The sequence below is a fragment of the Mercenaria mercenaria genome, chromosome 8 (assembly GCF_021730395.1).
Source record: "Mercenaria mercenaria strain notata chromosome 8, MADL_Memer_1, whole genome shotgun sequence".
NCBI lineage: Eukaryota > Metazoa > Mollusca > Bivalvia > Venerida > Veneridae > Mercenaria > Mercenaria mercenaria.
The window spans coordinates 391,071-411,174 of record NC_069368.1 but is presented as its reverse complement, the minus strand read 5'-3'; the positions used below and the strand labels follow the sequence as shown (position 1 = coordinate 411,174).

General features: G+C 37.1%; 1 protein-coding gene across 1 annotated transcript in view; it reads left to right on the top strand.

The window, feature by feature from the left end:
• The window catches only part of LOC123565561 (probable E3 ubiquitin-protein ligase HERC1), a 182,289-nt gene that overhangs the window by 103,327 nt on the left and 58,858 nt on the right, over window positions 1-20,104 (top strand). The window contains exons 40-42 of the mRNA XM_053550306.1: window positions 39-227; window positions 659-839; window positions 5,263-5,488. Of these exons, the coding sequence (XP_053406281.1) occupies window positions 39-227; window positions 659-839; window positions 5,263-5,488 (596 nt within the window). The remainder of the gene's footprint in view (window positions 1-38; window positions 228-658; window positions 840-5,262; window positions 5,489-20,104) is intronic.

Here is a 20,104-nt window from a genome sequence, read left to right as displayed (position 1 = left end):
CAAGTTGTACCGTATATGATTATTGGTCACATTTCCAGAGGGCAGTGGTTATACAAGGGAGATCGAAGGATGGTTACCATGTTTAGATAACCAAGAGAAACTATACCAATACCTTGGACTGTCAGACAAGAGACCCATACCAGAGCCAGTCAAGTTCCAACAACCTGACCCACTCGGAGCCTCATACATTTCTCCCTCTCAGCATGGCAAAAAATCAGCAGCAGATGGTATGTATTAGTCCATTTAGAAATATTTGCTTCAGTGGATGAAAAAGTTCCTTGTGGTCCACAGGTTCAAGCAGTGTGGAGCTATGCTGCCTTTGTTTAATTTATACCAATTCATAAATCCATGACAGTTGTTACTTCACCAGAAGTGACTTGTCGTATTTGCTTCTTACCTAGTCTGTCAGTCTGTACACTAACAGTGACAGAAGTGAGTCTTAAATAGGTTTTAAAGTACAAGTTTTTCATGAAACTTGGTCTATGGATAGCTGTTTTTGACAGGGAAACAAAAACCTGTTAGAATTTGGGAAGTATACAAGATTGTTTTAATGAAATTTGGTACATAGATAAAAGACAATAATAATTATGAAAATTTTTCAAATTATTTTAATTTTATCTTTTTCGAGATTTTTACTGTCTATATATTACCTTCCCAGGACAAGCTTCGAAATTTTCTCAGAAGAGTGATGACAGAAAGCAGAGAAGTTTACCAGAGCAGATCATGCACCTTCAAAACAGTGAAGACAGACAAATGGCCCTACACAGGACCACGATGGCGTCCCAGATCTCTATAGCAAGAACAGTGGTACTGCAAGCATTAGCTGTATTATCTGGAAGGTAAGTTAGCTAAAGTGTTTGTTAGGTTATGGTACTTTTACCAGAGCCAATTGGGAACTTACAGCCAGAATACTATAGACAGATGGGTATACTCATGGAGTTATACAGTAAACCTCACTTATAAGGAACTCGGATATAAGGAACACTCGGTTATAAGGAACAGTTTTCAATTCCCGATCTAATTCCTTCTTTATTCAATGTAAAACTCCTCAGTTATAGGAAACTCGTTTATAAGGAACACTCGGTTATAAGGAACACTTTTTCTAGTCCCAAAGTACGAAATTCAATGGAAAACCCCTCGGTTATAGCGAACAGACATAAAGAATAAAAATTATTGGAAATAAACAGGAGAATCGCTGATGACGTCAGAGTAACGTCGGCACTTTCATGCGCTTTTATGCACATGAATAAACATTTCTTTGATCTTTAGTTTGTTATTTCTCGGATATGATAAAAAGAAAATAAAAAATATTATCATTAAATTATATTTACTCGAGATTATGTTTGAGAGCTACATGTATTAGGTATTTCATGTTAACAATAGTGAACGAAAATCAGTCGCGGACAGGGTCATGTCATACTATCCTAAATAAATGTTAATTACGCGTGATTAACAATGGCAAACAGTCCAGTATACCAAATTTTCAATTGTAAAAATTATAGCAGGTGCTAAAATGGACAATAGCAAAACTATAGGTATAATTTACACTTTAGTCCCTATGTGTGGCGCCGTTGTCTAGTCGTAATGCACTGTATGTCATAAAAACCCTACTTTTATATTTTAATTGGTAGTCTAATTTAACATTTTTAGCTCACCTGAGCACAAATAAAAGTGCTCAGGGTGAGGTATTGTGATCGCTCACCGTCCAGCGTCCGTCCGTCCACACTTCCCTTTAAACAACATCTCCTCACAAACCAACAGGCCAATTTTGATGAAACTTCACAGGGATGTTTATTGGATGGTCTTCTTCAAAAATTATTCAAAGAAATGAATTCCATGCAGAACTCTGGTTGCCATGGCAACCGAAAGGAAAAACTTAAAAATTCTTCTTCTCAAAAACCAGGAGCCCTAGAGCTTAGATATTTGGTGTGAAGCATTGCCTAGTGGACCTCTAGCAACTTAGTTCAAATCATGACCCCGGGGTCAAAATTGACTCCGCCCTAGGGGTCACTTGATTTTACATAGAAAAATCTTAAAAAATCTTCTTCTCGAAAACCAGAAGCCCTAGACCTTAGATATTTGACAGGTAGCATTGCCTAGTGGACCTCTACAATATTTGTTCAAATCATGACCCCCCAGGGTCAAAATTGACCCCGCCCCAGGGGTCACTTGATTTCACATAGGAAAATCTTCAAAAATTTTCTAAAAATAAATCAAAAGGCCTAGATCTTAGATATTTGACATGTAGCATTGCTTAGTAGACTTCTACAAAATTTCTTCTAATCATGACCCCCGGGATCAAATTGACCCTGCCCCATGGGGTTACTTGATTGTACATAGAAAAATCTTCAAAATTTTCTAAAAATAAACCAGAAGGCCTAGAGCTTAGATATTTGACATGTAGCATTGCCTAGTGGACCGCTACAAAATTAGTTCAAATCTTGACCCCCCCCACCACCCACCACCCAGTGTCAAATTGACCCAGCCCCAGGGGTTACTTGATTGTACATAGGGAAATCTTCATAAATTTGCTTAGAATAAACCAGAAGGCCTAGATCTGAGATATTCGATATGTAACATTGCCTATTAGACTTCTACAATTTTTTTTCAAATCATGACCCCCAGGGTAAAATTGGCCCTGCCCCAGGGGTTACTTGATTGTACATCGGAAAATTTTCCAAAAAATTTCTAAAAATCATCAGTTTGACATTTGAAACATGTAGCTCATATTACTCTGGTAAGCATTCCAGGGTCATCATGACCCTCTTGTTGTATTAATTATTTGAACATTTATTTTAAATTAGTATTGATGCCTATTCACATAACATGCTGTCGAGCAAGGTAGAGGCTGCAACATATGGGTAGAGAACACCAATTGTTTTCCCATAGACATCCATTATAACATTATGGCGTGTACGGCCTTCCATATATCGAAACATGTATATCCAATCACATTTTTTTTCCAAGAACTATCTTAGTTCCACCAAAATATCGGACGAAAAACATATGAATAGTGATACTTTTTTTAAGTAATTTTCGTGTGAATGAGATGACCCCCTGTTTACATCGTTGTCATGGCGGGAGAAATTCATTTTATGAAACTTTTTTTCAATACAAATAAAATGTAGCAAATTTTGTCAAAATGTATAATGAAATACTGTAAATGCAGTAAAAATATTCCATTTTGAAAAAAATAATCACTACTTGGGTTTGTTTACATGACTGACTCCGTAAGAAATAGAGATAAAGTCTACCAATTTTGATCATTCTCCGACATTACAGACATAAAAATGAGCCTTTCTGGTCCAAAACCTCAGATAAAAATGGGCACAACTGTCAAACAAAGAGGCCGTCCGTCCGTGACTTTTGCTTGTGACCACTCTAGAGGTCACATTTTTCATGGGATCTTTATGAAAGTTGGTCAGAATGTTCATCTTGATGATATCTAGGTCAAGTTCGAAACTGGGTCATGTGCCTTCAAAAACTAGGTCAGTAGGTCTAAAAATAGAAAAACCTTGTGACCTCTCTAGAGGCCATTTATTTCAGAAGTTCTTCATGAAAATTGGTCAGAATGTTCATCTTGATGATATCTAGGTCAAGTTCGAAACTAGGTCACGTGCCATCAAAAACTAGGTCAGTAGGTCTAAAAATAGAAAAACCTTGTGACCTCTCTAAAGGCCATATATTTCTTGAGATCTTCATGAAAATTGGTCAGAATGTTCACCTTGATGATATCTAGGTCAAGTTTGAAACTGGGTCACGTGCCATCTAAAACTAGGTCAGTAGGTCAAATAATAGAAAAACCTTGTGACCTCTGTAAAGGCCATATTTTTCATGGGATCTGTATGAAAGTTGGTCAGAATGTTCATCTTGATGATATCTAGGTCAAGTTCGAAAATGGGTCACATGCAGTCAAAAACTAGGTCAGTAGGTCTAAAAATAGAAAAACCTTGTGACCTCTCTAGAGGCCATATATTCCATGAGATCTTCATGGAAATTGTTCAGAATGTTCACCTTGATGATATCTAGGTCAAGTTTGAAAGTGGGTCACATGCCATCAAAATCTAGGTCAGTAGGTCAAATAATAGAAAAACCTTGTGAACTCTCTAGAGGCCATAATTTTCATGGGATCTGTATGAAAGTTGGTCTGAATGTTCATCTTGATGATCTCTAGGTCAAGTTCGAAAGTGGGTTACGTGCCGCCAAAAACTAGGTCAGTAGGTCAAATAATAGAAAAACCTTGTGACCTCTCTAAAGGTCATATTTTTCATGGGATCTGTATGAAAATTGGTCTGAATGTTCATCTTGATGATATGTAGGTCAAGTTCGAAACAGGGTCATGTGCGGTCAAAAACTATGTCAGTAGGTCTAAAAATAGAAAAACCTTGTGACCTCTCTAGAGGCCATACTTGTGAATGGATATCCATAAAAATTGGTCAGAATGTTCACCTTGATGATATCTAGGTCAAGTTTGAAACTGGGTCACGTGCCTTACAAAACTAGGTCAGTAGGTCAAATAATAAAAAAAAACTTGTGACCTCTCTAGAGGCCATACTTTTCATGGGATCTGTATGAAAGTTGGTCTAATTGTTCATCTTGATAATATCTAGGTCAAGTTCGAAACTGGGTCAACTGCGGTCAAAAACTAGGTCAGTAGGTCTAAAATTATTAAAATCTTTTGACCTCTCTAGAGGCCATATTTTTCAATGGATCTTCATGAAAATTGATCTGAATTTTCACCTTGATGATATCTAGATAAAGTTCAAAACAGGGTCACGTACCTTCGAAAACTAGGTCAATAGGTCAAATAATAGAAAAACCTTGTGACCTCTCTAGAGACCATATTTTTCAATGAATCTTCATGAAAATTGGTCAGAATTTTTATCTTGATAATATCTAGGTCAGGTTCAAAACTGGGTCACATGAGCTCAAAAACTAGGTCACTATGTCAAATGATGGAAAAAACGACGTCATACTCAAAACTGGGTCATGTGGGAAGAGGTGAGCGATTCAGGACCATCATGGTCCTCTTGTTTAGTTATAATAAATGTCTCTGTAGTTTTAGATCTCCCATTCATAGTTAACATGAGTTTGAGAACTTGCTGTACATTTGAGAGGCCTCCATGTCAAGTTGGTTAAAGTCACTGGCTTTGAATCACTTGCATCTAAATTGTGTAGGTGTGATATAAAACATAACCGAACCAATTGCATTTTGATGTAAATGTAAAGAAGTTTTAGTGAAACATTGTATTTAACTTTCAGTGGAACAACATGCAGTCTTCCTGCAGCCCTGGAGAAAATGGGATTGTCGGATATAATGATGATTGTAAAATTGATGTGTCTCTGTGCCTCAGGAAAGATAACTCCATCATGTGACTATGGTCTGGGTATGGGCCAGGCCAGTCTTGACCACCTCTCCACAGCTATTGGATCACTTGTAGAAGAAAATACTAAAGCCCAAAATCAACTGCTCCAGTTGTGCACCAAGGTATTGCTGAACTTCCATGATAATTTTTCTTGTGATGTGGACATGATGAAACACAATATTTTTGTGTTATCTCATTACGTTATATTCCAATAACAGTGGTTGCATGTTTACGATAATATCGGTTTACCAGTTTCATGCTCCCTCTAGTTGCAACTTCATCCATCTGTCCATCCCACAAATCTTGTCTATAGTATTTCTCAGCAACTACTGGCTGGAATTTAGTGAAACTTCATAGGAAGCTTCATTACAGAAAAAGAAATGTGCAAATTGTCTTCATGTTTCAGTCGCATGAATTTTGTCGAGCCCGCAAATGGCTCTTCGTGTATGTGTGTGCGTGCGTCAGTCAGTGGGGCATGCGTGCATCCAGATTTGTTTGTCTGGACCATAACTTTGACATGCATGGAGCAATCTTGTTTATTTATGGCATGAGTGTTAACCTCAGTGAGACGGAGTGTCATGTGCAAACCCCAGGTTCCTATCTCAAAGGTCAAAGTCACAGTTGGAGGTCAAAGGTCATGTCAGATCTTGTCCGGCCCATAACTTTCACATGCATTGAGGAATCTTGTTTATATTTGGCATGAATGTTAACTTCAGTGAGACGGAGTGTCATGCTCGAACCCCAGGTTCCTATCTCAAAGGTCAAGGACACAGTTGGAGGTCAAAGGTCATGTCAGATCTTGTCCGGCCCATGACTTTGAAATGCATTGAGGAATCTTGTTTATATTTGGCATGGATGTTTAACTCAATGAGACTGACACTATCTCAAAGGTCAAGGTCACAGTTATGGGTCAGAGGGTGGGTTCAACATGTTGCCCGTGGGCATCTAGTTCACCAAGTTATTGCCCTTTGTTTAGTAGGCACTAGTAAACCATTGTGCCATGCTTGTTTGTAGTATTCCTCGGCATCCATTGGCCGATATTCACCAAAACTTCATGAGAAGCTTCACTCTCTAGAGGAGTTGCGCATAATCTTAGGCACGCTTTTTCTCAGCAACTACTAGCTGGAGTTCTAAGAAAGTTCTTAAGAAGCTTCACAATTAAGACGAGGTATGTGCCCCACTTTAATGCTTTTAATATACGGTACAATGATTTTTAATTTAAGGTGCATCCTTTGGTTTTCATAATATTTTCTTGTTTGATATGTATTGTATATAAAGATGAAGGTAAGATCACTTTCACTTGTATGAAGGTTTTCATTGTTAATGTTATTGGCAGTAATTGTTGTCAGCAAAACCACTATAGTCTGAGGGAAGTGATTTGTTTGAATTTTTTGGGTTGCCTAAATATAGACAAACAGATATCAAAGAGCAAAATAACTGTGCGTCCGTGTGTAAATTCTTGTCAGGGCTGTAACTCTGCTATCCATAAAGGGATTTTGAAATAACTTGGCATAAATGTTCACTATAATGAGGCGATGTGTCTTGCACAAGACCCAGACCCCTAATTCCAAGGTCAAGGTCACACTTAGAAGTCAAAGGTAAGCATGGTCTGTTTCGTGTCCAGTTCATAACTCTGCCAATCATCAAGGGATTTTGAAATTATTTAGCATAAATGTTCCCCATAATAAGACGACGTATCATGCGCATGATCCAGACCCCTAGCTCTAAGGTCAAGGTCACACTTAGAGGTTAAAGGTTAACATGGTCTGTTTCTTGTCCGGTCCGTAATTCTGCCATCGATGAAGGGATTTTAAAATTACTTGGCATAAATGTTCCCTATAATGAGATGACTTGTCATGTGCAAGACTCAGACCCCTAGCTCAAAGGTCAAGGTCACACTTAGAAGTCGAAGGTTAACATGGTCTGTTTCTTGTATGGTCCATAACTCTGCAATTTATCAAGGGATTTGAAAATAATTTGACAAAAATGTTAACTTAGCACGCAGTGTCAAATGTTAACTTCATCTAGGAAACGATCGCAACAATATGGAAATTTCTCACCGGAGGCTAGATTGCCGTGAACTGTTTGGAACAGGGACCTGAAAATAAATGCTAAACAATTTTTATCAGAGCTTGACTGACCAGTGAATGAGAGTTTTGTGAGAAATAAGAAAAAGTGTTATTTATCAAGCCAGAAAAAAAGAATAATTACAAAAATTTAGTCAAATTCCAGTCACTACATAATACCATGGTTACCTCCCTTCTGTAGCAGAAACATGCGGCAGTTACTTCCATCCCCCACCCCTCAAACTAGTACTTAACTCATTAAGGACGCAGATTGCATTTATGCGTTCATTTCAACACATGTCTTATATATCCGTCGAAAGATAATAGACGTGTATGCTGAGGATCGTAGAAATGCGCTCTCCGCCTAATAGTACTGTATGCCGCGTGACGTGATTTTACGTTTGTAACAGTACCATCGATTGGACTGTTGTCAAAGTCAACCAATGAAAATATTTTACACAAAAGACTAATTAAACATGGAAGCAATCGAAACAATCAAAATATTTATTATTTGAGCATGTATTTTCAATCTATTCATCACTAAATATCTGATTTAGAAAGTTATTTCTAGATATTGCCTGTTTATCTTCACTTTCTATTATACTACTGTGTCTTTCTATTTGATTCAGTATTTTAATTTTATTAAATAAAGTATAATTCTGTTCTTGCATGCCATTTGTTTTAAATTTTAGCAATAGATGATATTTGAATAAATATAAAATCATCAAATAATGGCTATTTTTCTATGTCCAATTCTTCTTGAATCTTGAATACTGCAGTTTTCCTTATTTTTGTTAATTCAATTACACTGTAATAGTAAATTTTACATCATTGAATAGATCATAAATTTTCATATCAGTCGTGAAAATTTCAGTTATATTCATTTGTTACAAACAGATTTAAGTCCATAATATTGATCAAAGGTTGCAGAGATCTTATCGATTATTGATTATCAGTGAAAATCCACAGGCATACAGAGCAGATAAATGGATTAGTGGCTCAGAAATGTATTGGAAAATTGATACCAGTTATTAAGTGGCGATATGGCTCCAGGTATTAATGAGTTAAACAGTAGCTTTTATCAAAACCATGAAATATCATGCAGACAAAATTAAACTATTTCAGGGTACATTGCATTGCTTGTTAGATATAGATTTATAACAGTTCCTTTAACAAAAAGGAGTGTAGATATTGTGAAGGGAATCAAATATATGTGTTGAAAGAACAAGACATGCTGATCAGTTTCATTTACCTATATAACAGTTCTGCATGAAACATTTGGGCTAGAAATACAATAGCATGCTTGTTGCCATAGAAATAGTTTATAATAGTTCCTCACTTGCGTCAAAGCTTAGATTTTTCATTACACAGTACAAATAATTCTTTGTTATAAACCATACCTGTCAAGTCTTGATCACGACTTATTAAATTTGGAGTATTTTCTCACACTTCCTAAAAAACAGACCAAAAAATTTGTGGACCACATATTTTGTCTAATTTGCTGTCTGGCGTTGTTATATGAGAAAATTTATTGTTAAATTACAGTAATTTACAGCTAGGCAGTTAGGTGTAACATTTTTAGCTCACCTATCACGAAGTGACAAGATGAGCTTTTGCGATCGCGCAGCGTCCGTCGTCCGTGCCTCCTTCCGTGCGTAAACTTTTCCTTGTGACATCTCTAGAGGTCACAGTTTTCATGGGATCTTTATGAAAATGGGTCAGGGTGTTCATCTTGGTAAATACTAGGTCAAGTTCGAAACTGGGTCACGTGCGGCCAAAAAGTAGGTCAGTAGGTCTAAAAATAGAAAAACCTTGTGACCACTCTAGAGGCCATAATTTTCAATGGATCTTCATGAAAGTTGGTCAGAACGTTCACCTTGATGATATCTAGGTCAAGTTAGAAACTGGGTCACGTGCCGTCAGAAACTAGGTCAGTAGGTCAAATAATAGAAAAACCTTGTAACCTCTCTAGAGGCCATATTTTTTATGGGATCTGTCTGAAAGTTGGTCTGAGTGTTTATCTTGATGATATATAGGTCAAGTTTGAAACTGGGTCAACTGCGATCAAAAACTAGGTCAGTAGGTCTTGAAATAGAAAAACCTTGTGACCTCTCTAGATGCCATACCCTTGAATGGATCTTCATGAAAATTGGTCAGAATGTTCACCTTGGTGATATCTAGGTCAAGTTTGAAACTGGGTCATGTGCTTTAAAAAACTAGGTCAGTAGGTCAAATAATAAAAAAGCCTTGTGACTTATCTAGAGGCCATACTTTTCATGGGATCTGTATGAAAGTTGGTCTAAATGTTCATCTTGATGATATCTAGGTCAACTTCGAAAGTGGGTCACATGCCATCAAAAAGTAGGTCAGTAGGTCAAATAATGGAAAAACCTTGTGACCTCTCTAGAGGCCATATTTTTCATGGGATCTGTATGAAAGTTGGTCTGAATGTTTATCTTGATGATATATAGGTCAAGTTTGAAACTGGGTCAACTGTGATCAAAAACTAGGTCAGTAGGTCTTGAAAAAGAAAAACCTTGTGACCTCTCTAGAGGCCATACCCTTGAATGGATCTTCATGAAAATTGGTCAGAATGTTCACCTTCATGATATCTAGGTCAAGTTTGAAACTGGGTCACAGGCTTTAAAAAACTAGGTCAGTAGGTCAAATAATAAAAAAACCTTGTGACCTCTCTAGAGGCCATACTTTTCATGGGATCTGTATGAAAGTTGGTCTGAATGTTCATCTTGACGATATCTAGGTCAAGTTTGAAACTGGGTCAACTGCAGTCAAAAACTAGGTCAGTAGGCCTAAAATTATTAAAATCTTTTGACCTCTCTAGAGGCCATATTTTTCAATGGATCTTCATGAAAATTGATCTGAATGATCACCTTGATGATATCTAGGTCAAGTTTTGAAACTGGGTCACGTGCGGTCAAAAACTAGGCCAGTAGGTCTAAAAATAGAAAAACCTTGTGACCTCTCTAGAGGCCATATATTTCATGAGATCTTCATGAAAATTGGTCAGAATGTTCACCTTGATGATATCTAGGTCAAGTTTGAAAGTGGGTCACGTGCCGTATAAAATTAGATCAGTAGGTCAAATAATAGAAAAACCTTGTGACCTCTCTAGAGGCCATATTTTTCATGGGATCTGTATGAAAGTTGGTCTGAATGTTCATCTTGATGATATCTAGGTCAAATTCGAAAGTGGGTCACGTGCCATCAAAAACTAGGTCAGTAGGTGAAATAATAGAAAAACCTTGTGACCTCTCTAGAGGCCATATTTTTCATGAGATCTGTATGAAAGTTGGTCTGAATGTTCCTCTTGATGATATCTAGGTCAGGTTCGAAACAGGGCCATGTGCGGTCAAAAACTAGGTCATTAGGTCTAAAAATAGAAGAACCTTGTGACCTCTCTAGAGGCCATACTTGTGAGTGGATCTGCATTAAAATTGGTCAGAATGTTCATCTTGATGATATTTAGGTCACGTGCCATTAAAAAGTAGGTCAGTAGGTCAAATAATGAAAAAACCTTGTGACCTCTCTAGAGGCCATATTTTTCATGGGATCTGTATGAAAGTTGGTCTGAATGTTTATCTTGATGATATATTGGTCAGGTTTGAAACTGGGTCAACTGCAATCAAAAACTAGGTCAGTAGGTCTTGAAATAGAAAAACCTTGTGACCTCTCTAGAGGCCATACCCTTGAATGGATCTTCATGAAAATTGGTCATAATGTTCACCTTGATGATATCTAGGTCAAGTTTGAAACTGGGTCACGTGCCTTAAAAAACTAGGTCAGTAGGTCAAATAATAAAAAAAACCTTGTGACCTCTCTGGAGGCCATAGTTTTCATGGGATCTGTATGAAAGTTGGTCTGAATGTTCATATTGATGATATCTAGGTCAAGTTTGAAACTGGTCAACTGCATCAAAAACTAGGTCAGTAGGTCTAGAATTATTAAAATCTTTTGACCTCTCTAGAAGCCATATTTTTCAATGGATCTTCATGAAAATTGATCTGAATGATCACCTTGATGATATCTAGGTCAAGTTTCGAAACTGGGTCACGTGCAGTCAAAAACTAGGTCAGTAGGTATAAAAATAGAAAAACCTTGTGACCTCTATAGAGGCCATATTTTTCATGAGATCTTCATGAAAATTAGTGAGAATGTTCACCTTGATGATATCTTGATAAAGTTCAAAACAGGGTCACGTACCTTCGAAAACTAGGTCAATAGGTCAAATAATAGAAAAACCTTGTGACCTCTCTAGAGACCATATTTTTCAATGGATCTTCATGAAAATTGGTCAGAATTTTTATCTTGATAATATCTAGGTCAAGTTTAAATCTGGGTTACATGAGTTCAAAAACTAGGTCACTATGTCATATAATAGAAAAAACGATGTCATACTCAAAACTGGGTCATGTGGGAATAGGTGAGCGATTCAGGACCATCATGGTCCTCTTGTGCTTAGAAGGGAACAGCACTATCCTCCGTAAAATCTGCATTTATTCTCACATATTAAATGAGTGAAGGCATAGCCGTCAGATGTTAAACACTGCTTGTGTTGAAACAACAGATACGAAGAATCTTATTCCCCACATTTGGCACATCTACTGCACAACAACATTGGAAAGACAGTAATTACATATGATCTGTAATCAGCAGCACTTTTAATTCAAATATTAATCTGATGTTAATATGCAAAGTACTACAATTTCATTGAAAAAAATGTAATTCATAAACAAATAGATTAACGAATGGCAAGAAAACCCCTAGTGGACAGGCCCAGGCCTTACAATTACACCATTTTGAAGTCCCCTTCATCAGTTTATATTAGGGCTGGGTACCGCCTTGAAAAAAATACCGCGGTATACCACGGTTTTTTCCTAATTACCGCGGTATATACCACGGTATACCACCGTATTTATTGTAAGACTTACAGCTATGGTAGTGGTCATGAAAATATTGAATTACTCTCAGAAATACTTATTTTATTATGAGCAACAATGTAGACTAGTTACTTGACTAGAATTAAAAAAAAATACACTGGAATATTAACTTGACTAATGACTAGTTAGATTAATGACCCTTAGTATTTTTTACCAGCGTGTATTTCTCAGAAGACGCCATACTCTAGGGAAGCACTGGGTCACATGTATATAGGCGCGCTTGTTTGAAGTTCGATTCGTGCACCCGTTTGATAAACCAGTAACGTTTACAAATAGTATGAAGGCTTCATCAAATCGTTTTTAAACAGAAAATAATAGATTTCGACTCAACATTTTCCATACTATTTATTTCTTTTTTATGCCCCCGAAGGGAGGCATATAGTTTTTGAACCGTCAGTCTGTCGGTCTGTCGGTCTGTCAGTCTGTCCGCAATTTTCGTGTCCGGTCCATATCTTTGTCATCGATGGATGGATTTTCAAATAACTTGGCATGAATGTGTACCACAGTAAGACGACGTGTCGCACGAAAGACCCAGGTCCGTAGCTCAAAGGTCAAGGTCACACTTAGACGTTAAAGGTCATTTTTCATGATAGTTGGGCGTGTCCGGTCCATATCTTTGTCATCCATGGATGGATTTTCAAATAACTTGGCATGAATGTGTACCACAGTAAGACGACGTGTCGCGTGCAAGACCCAGGTCCGTAGCTCAAAGGTCAAGGTCACACTTAGACGTTAAAGGTCATTTTTCATGATAGTGCATTCGTGTCCGGTCCATATCTTTGTCATCCATGGATGGATTTTCAAATAACTTGGCATAAATGTGTACCACAGTAAGACGACGTGTCGTGCGCAAGACCCAGGTCCGTAGCTCAAAGGTCAAGGTCACACTTAGACGTTAAAGGTCATATTTCAACATAGTGCATTGATGGGCGTGTCCGGTCCATATCTTTGTCATTCATGCTTGGATTTTAAAAATATTGGGCATGGATGTGTACCACAGTAAGACGACGTGTCGCGCGCAAGACCCAGGTCCGTAGGTCAAAGGTCCTAAACTCTAACATTGGCCATAACTATTCATTTAAAGTGCCATCGGGGGCATGTGTCATCCTATGGAGACAGCTTTTGTTTAAAACATGCAAATACATACCAGGATATTTTAAACTATCCTCATTTAAATAAGAAGTTGGGACTCTCCAAATTTACCAGACTCAAAGTAAAAACAAGTGCGCCCATGACGTCATCCGTCTATACGGAATAATCTGGAGATTTTCGAAGGTTTTGACTGGGGATCACGCGGTCGATCATACATGTTCATTGCACCATTGGGTGGTTATTTTTGGAAACTAATAATAGTAGTATCGAAATTCCAGAGATATAAATCGGAAAATCATGCATGGTGTCAATTGCTGTTACGGAAGGCTACATAGACAATGTAAATTAAAAATAAACAGAAGTAGGGATAATGTTGATAAAATACTGGTATTCCCCGATGGTACCGCGGTATCGTACCACGGGAAGATGGTACCACGGTTACCGGTATACCGATAATACCACGCACCTCTAGTTTATATCATCTAGTATTGTCACCATTATGCATATATTAAATAATATTTTTTTCGGGAAAAATTGCATGTAAGTCCGCTAATAAGTGGTGCATAGTATCACTGTAATAAGCATTGTGTTATCGGGATGACAATTACCATAAACATAGCCGTACTTAAACACATACTGCATATCACCGACAATTGTCCATTTTCCCAGGAAAGTACTACATTGCAACTTTGGATGCTGTTGTATTTTCATCAGGATAACTTCTAAACTTTGGAAATAATACAGGCCAGAATCTTTCCATCTTTTTAAGCCATTAGACGTTTCATAAACTGTGTATCAAGCATGCTAATTGGGCGTAGTACATATCAGAAATTTTAATTGGTCGTATACCCTTACAGAAGAAAAAGGCCTGCTGCGTACTCTTGCTGTGTACATACAGCGTATATGATGCGTACATGATGTGTACTAAAATCAAGGGCTTTAAATAGTACGCAGGATATACACCGCACATACACCGATAGTACGTTTGTAGTACACTTTTGACATGCAAATGAGCTCTGCCGCGTACTACTTGCTGCGTACATGCTGTGGACTACATAGTACACAGGATGTACGCTGGAGGAATTTAGTATGCGGGAAATAGTACGCAGCATGTACGCGGCACATACACTTTTCACATGCAAATGAGCCTGCGGTGTACTACCCCTGCGGCGTACATGCTGTGTACTCCTGCGGCGTACATGCTGTGTACTCCTGCGGTGTACATGATGTGTACTCCTGCGGCGTACATGCTGTGTACTCCTGGCCTGAGTCCTGCGGCGTACATGCTGTGTACTCCTGCTGCATACATGCTGTGTACCCTTGTGGCGAAACTGCTGTGATAATGTAAATTCCTTACCCCACCAACTTTCTTACGCAAATGCTGATCATTTGGACAGAAAAAAAACAGAAAAAAGATAAGTGACATGCATCAATAAGTATTTACCCTTACCAAAATAATGTAGATTGATGTTATCAAATAAATTAGTATGCTTTTCTTCATCCACTTTTCAATGAAATAAATCAGTTTTTGTAGCATGTAATTTGGTAAACATTTGAAGAAAATGGCGTAACTGCATCAAGGGGAAACAACTTTAATGCAACTAAATATAATGGTTATGATTTATTATAGACGATATGTCGTAGTATGTATTTATTTTGATTAAAATCCATCTGAGAACAATCTAGGACTGGAATTATATAAGCATTTATACACTTTAACGTCCGTAAAAAGTAGCGCACCAAAAAATCTTGGATTAATTTTTTCCAATGGGGCGAGCGCAATTAGCCAAAACGTTCTGAAAATATACGAGCGGCAAATCCGATGAACAACTTTTTAATTTGGTGAGGCCTTAATGAGTTAACATAATGAGCATTAAAGCCTTTATAAAACATGATAGAATGGTGTTTTGCTTAAGAGTATTCAAATAACAGTGAGAGCTATTAATTCTTCTCATTCGGGCGCTGTTGAGGCATTATCTTGGTAATTATTTCATGTATTACAAAATGTAATGCAACGAAGTTCAAATAAGGCTTTTCAATTATCCAAGTTAGAAAGCTCCAGGATTAATTCAAAATGAAAAAGAATATATTTTTACACTGCATGCAAGGTGCAGCTCAGAAATCACTAAGATGTAAGCTTCACAAATGAACATTGCAAATAGTTTGGCAAATTTTCATTGTTCAGAATACCGGTAATCTGAACTATTCTATGCTATTAAGATAAAAGTTACTCGGAAATCAAGTTCTTGCTTCCAAAAAAAAAAAAAATGTACAAATCCTTCCTGCATGAAGTGTAGTTCAGACTTTTACCTAAAAAAATTCGAAGTATAAACACCAAAAGAAAATGAACAAGTCCCCTGCGTATATGAAGTTTACTTCAGACTTTAACTTATAAAAAAAAAAACTAAGTATAAATGCCAAAAGAAATTGTACAAGTCTTTCCCGCGTATATGAAGTGTACTGCACAAATTTCAAAGTATCTGCGGTGTACATGCAGTGTACTATTTTTTTGTACAAGTCCCTCCTGCGTACATGCAGTGTACTCCTTAAATTTTCAGAGTCTGTGCTGTGTACTTGAAGTGTACTAGTGACCTCCTGCGTACATGCTGTGTACTTGTCGAAATAGTACGCGGCATGTACGCGGCATGCGGTGTATGTAAAATGTACTCCTCTGGGGTACTACTGTGTTCGCGGCATATACACAGCAAATACACAGCATGTACGCCACAGAGGCTTGCTTCTGTAAGGGTACGTCATGCATAAGATATTAAGTTTGAAAATAGAATGATAGGAATTCCTAGTTGTTTTAGAAAAGTTACTTGTTCGTAGCGGTGGGTATTATTCCAAAAAGAATATTTACCAGAAAGGATAATGACTGAAAACTTCGATGCGAGAATATCTCTCATTTTCGTATTTTTGGTGCGATTTCTTCAATATTTTTGTGAGAAATCGCGGAAATCATGCCCTAAAATAATTCCTGTATTTGAGGACGTTGCATTGTCAGAAAAGTATTAGAACCATTCATGCACTTGACCTTGACCGAAAGTACATTTTCAATCGAAAGTGGAATAAAATTACAGGTATGTAGGTTTTACACCGTTATCAGAAAGACCTTTGTTTGTATTAAACATTTTAAGTCCTTAGATACATTTTTATATCACGAAAGTGGATGCCAACCACAATGCTATAGAAAATATATATAATACTGTATTTATTTTTCTATAATAATATTTATAAATTTTAAATATCCCTGTTGATTATAAATGCAGTGGCCACACATGTACAAAATGTCATGCATCATGAAATAAAATTAAAAAAAAAAAAAAAAAAAATGTGTTTTCCATATGGAATGTGTTAAAGCAAGGCAAAAAAAGTGTGGACCTGAAATTCATATTTAATTTAGTAGTCTCAGAATGCACCAGAATGCATATTTTCATGTATATTTTAAAAAAATTCTTTATTAAATTTGTTTATTGAATATTTATGTGTGCCAAGTCAATACTCAGACGATACAAAATCTTTTAAAAATTCTTTAAATTGGTCTGTTTCTGGTCCTCTGTAATCAGCATGTGAAGTACAACAAGTGAAGGTATCTTGTTTTGCTATTGTCACAGAAGTCAGACCATCCTTGTATAATAAGAAGGCATGCACTTTTATTAGCTCACCTGTCACAAAGTGACAAAGTGAGCTTTTGTGATCGCGCAGCGTGCGTGCGTAAGCTTTTGCTTGTGACCACTCTAGAGGTCACATTTTCCTGGGATCTTTATGAAAATTGGTCAGAATATTCATCTTGATGATATCTAGGTCGAATTCTAAACTGGGTCATGTGGGGTCAAAAAACTAGGTCAGTGGGTCTAAAAATAGAAAATCCTTGTGACCTCCCTAGAGGCCATATTTTTCATGGATCTTCATGAAAATTGGTCAGAATGTTCACCTTGATGATATCTAGGTCAAGTTCCAAACTGGGTCATGTGCGGTCCAAAACTATGTCAGTAGATCTAAAAATAGAAAATCCTTGTGACCTCCCTAGAGGCCATATTTTTCAATGGATCTTCATGAAAATTGGTCAGAATATTCATCTTGATGATATCTAGGTCAAGTTCGAAACTGGGTCATGTGCGGTCAAAAACTAGGTCATTAGATCAAATAATAGAAAAACCTTGTGACCTCTCTAGAGGCGATATTTATCATGGGATCTGTATGAAAGTTGGTCTGAATATTCATCTTGATGATATCTAGGTCAGTTTTGAAACTGGGTCAACTGCGGTCAAAAACTAGGTCAGTAGGTCTAAAAATAGAAAAACCTTGTGACCTCCCGAGGCCATATTTTTCAATGAATCTTCATGAAAATTAGTTAGAACGTTCACCTTGATGATATCTAGGTCAAGTTAGAAACTGGGTTAACTGTGGTCAAAAACTAGGTCAGTAGGTCTAAAAATAGAAAAAACTTGTGACCTCCCTAGAGGCCATATTTTTCAATGGATTTTCATGAAAATTGGTCAGAATGTTTACCTTGATGATATCTAGATCAAGTTCGAAACTGGGTCATGTGCAGTCAAAAACTAGGTCAGTAGGTCTAACAATAGAAAAACCTTGTGACCTCCCTAGAGTCCATACTTTTCAATGGATCTTCATGAAAATTGGTCAGAATGTTCACTTTGATGATATCTAGTTCAGTTCGAAACTGGGTCATGTGCCATCAAAAACTAGGTCAGTAGGTCAAATAATAGGAAACCTTGTGACCTCTCTAGAGGCGATACTTTTCATGGGATCTGTATGAAAGTTGGTCTGAATATTCATCTTGATGATATCTAGGTCAAGTTTGAAACTGGGTCAACTGCGGTCAAAAACTAGGTCAGTAGGTCTATACGTCAAGCGTGTGTCTGTGCGTAAACTTTTGCTTATGACCACTCTAGTTTAAGATCCAGCCTTGAGATTTGGATGACATATACAGTTTTGCACACCAATCTTTCAGTGACCATAAATGTGACCTACTGATCTACTTTCTAATATTTTAGCATCAGTTTGCCATTTGAAACGTGATTCAATAAACTCAGGTGAGCGATTCAGGGTCATCATGACCCTCCTGTTACCAGTTGATTCAATTAAAATAAATTGTTCCATTTTGTCATACCTGTCAAGTTTCCAAAATATGAAAGAGTGAGATTTGTGCGATCGAGTTGCGATGAGTGGGGGTGGGTGCGGGAGGGGGTGTCCTCCTCCCTCTGGGGGAGGGGATGCCACCCAAGAATTTTTTTTAAATATACATGAAAATATGCATTCTGGTGCTTTCTGAGACCATTAATATGAATTTCAGGTCCACCCTTTTTTGCATTGCTTTAACATATTCTATATGGAAAACATATGATTTTTTTGGTTTATTTTATTTCATGATAGATTTACAGGAAAATTTAGCTTTCGAAAAAGCAAATAAAATAAATATTGTGATTTTGTCAGTGAAACTGTTTTGAGTTTTTATTACAGCCGTAACATAAAATGTATCTATGAACCTAAATGTTTAATACAAACGTCTTACTGATCTACATATTCTAATTTCGATTTGAAATGTACTTTCGGTTTGAACCTGCACCGGAAAAACAGTTGTGCATACAACTTACTTCCTACATAGCTTACAGAAAGCAAAACTAGGTCCATTGTCTGCTTTTCTAAGCCTAGGAAATTCCAGTTCCCACAAGTTGTTATATTTTGACAAATAATTCTTCTTTTTTTCTGGCGTCTTCATGTTTTTTTTAGTGTTGGTCAAGGTCAAGTGCCCAAATGGTTCTAGTACTTTTCCGAAAATGCAACGTCCACGAATAGCATAAATAGTAACCAGTCAGTCAATATCGATGACATTAACACATCAATTTGATTGGTACAATCTCTCTCGGAAGCTTCGGTTAAAGCAAAGACTGGCCAGAACCAGTTTCGGCAGGTCTGTTACGTAATCAGTACATTGAAAATGACACTTGACATGTGTTTTCTGTTTATTGTTGTCTCATCCTGTATTCAAGCGTCAGACTTGACAGGTATGATTTTGTAATAGAATCATATCAAACAGTGCCAAACATGGCTCAAAAATGTCAAAACAGCCTGAACTTGTGAAAATGTTAGCTGAAATTTTTTATATTTTTTCCTGCTTAATTAAAAAATGCAGTGCATTTACGATTGTTGGCTACGATACAAAACGGAAAAAGCTATCCATAGTCTTGACTGCATGAAGGCAATATTAAGTGTCATGCTGTATAGTTTAGTTTCATTTTTAGCTCGACTATTCAAAGAATAGTCTAGTATTCTACTCACACTGGCGTCGGCGTTGGCGTCACACCTTGGTTAAGTTTTTGCATGCAAGTACATACAGCTATCATTTAAAGGCATATAGCTTTGAAACTTTTTTTTCTTTTTCTAGGTCAATTACCAACCTCACTGGGTCAAGTTCCACAACTCTGACATGTATTTTGGGCAAATTATGCCCCCTTTTGGACTTAGAAAATTCTGGTTAAAGTTTTACATGCAAGTTACTATCTCCGAAACTAATGCAGATATTGAATTGAAACTTCACATGTGTCTTTGGGGCTAGTTGATAGCATCTAGTGCCATAACTCTGACCTTCATTTTGGCC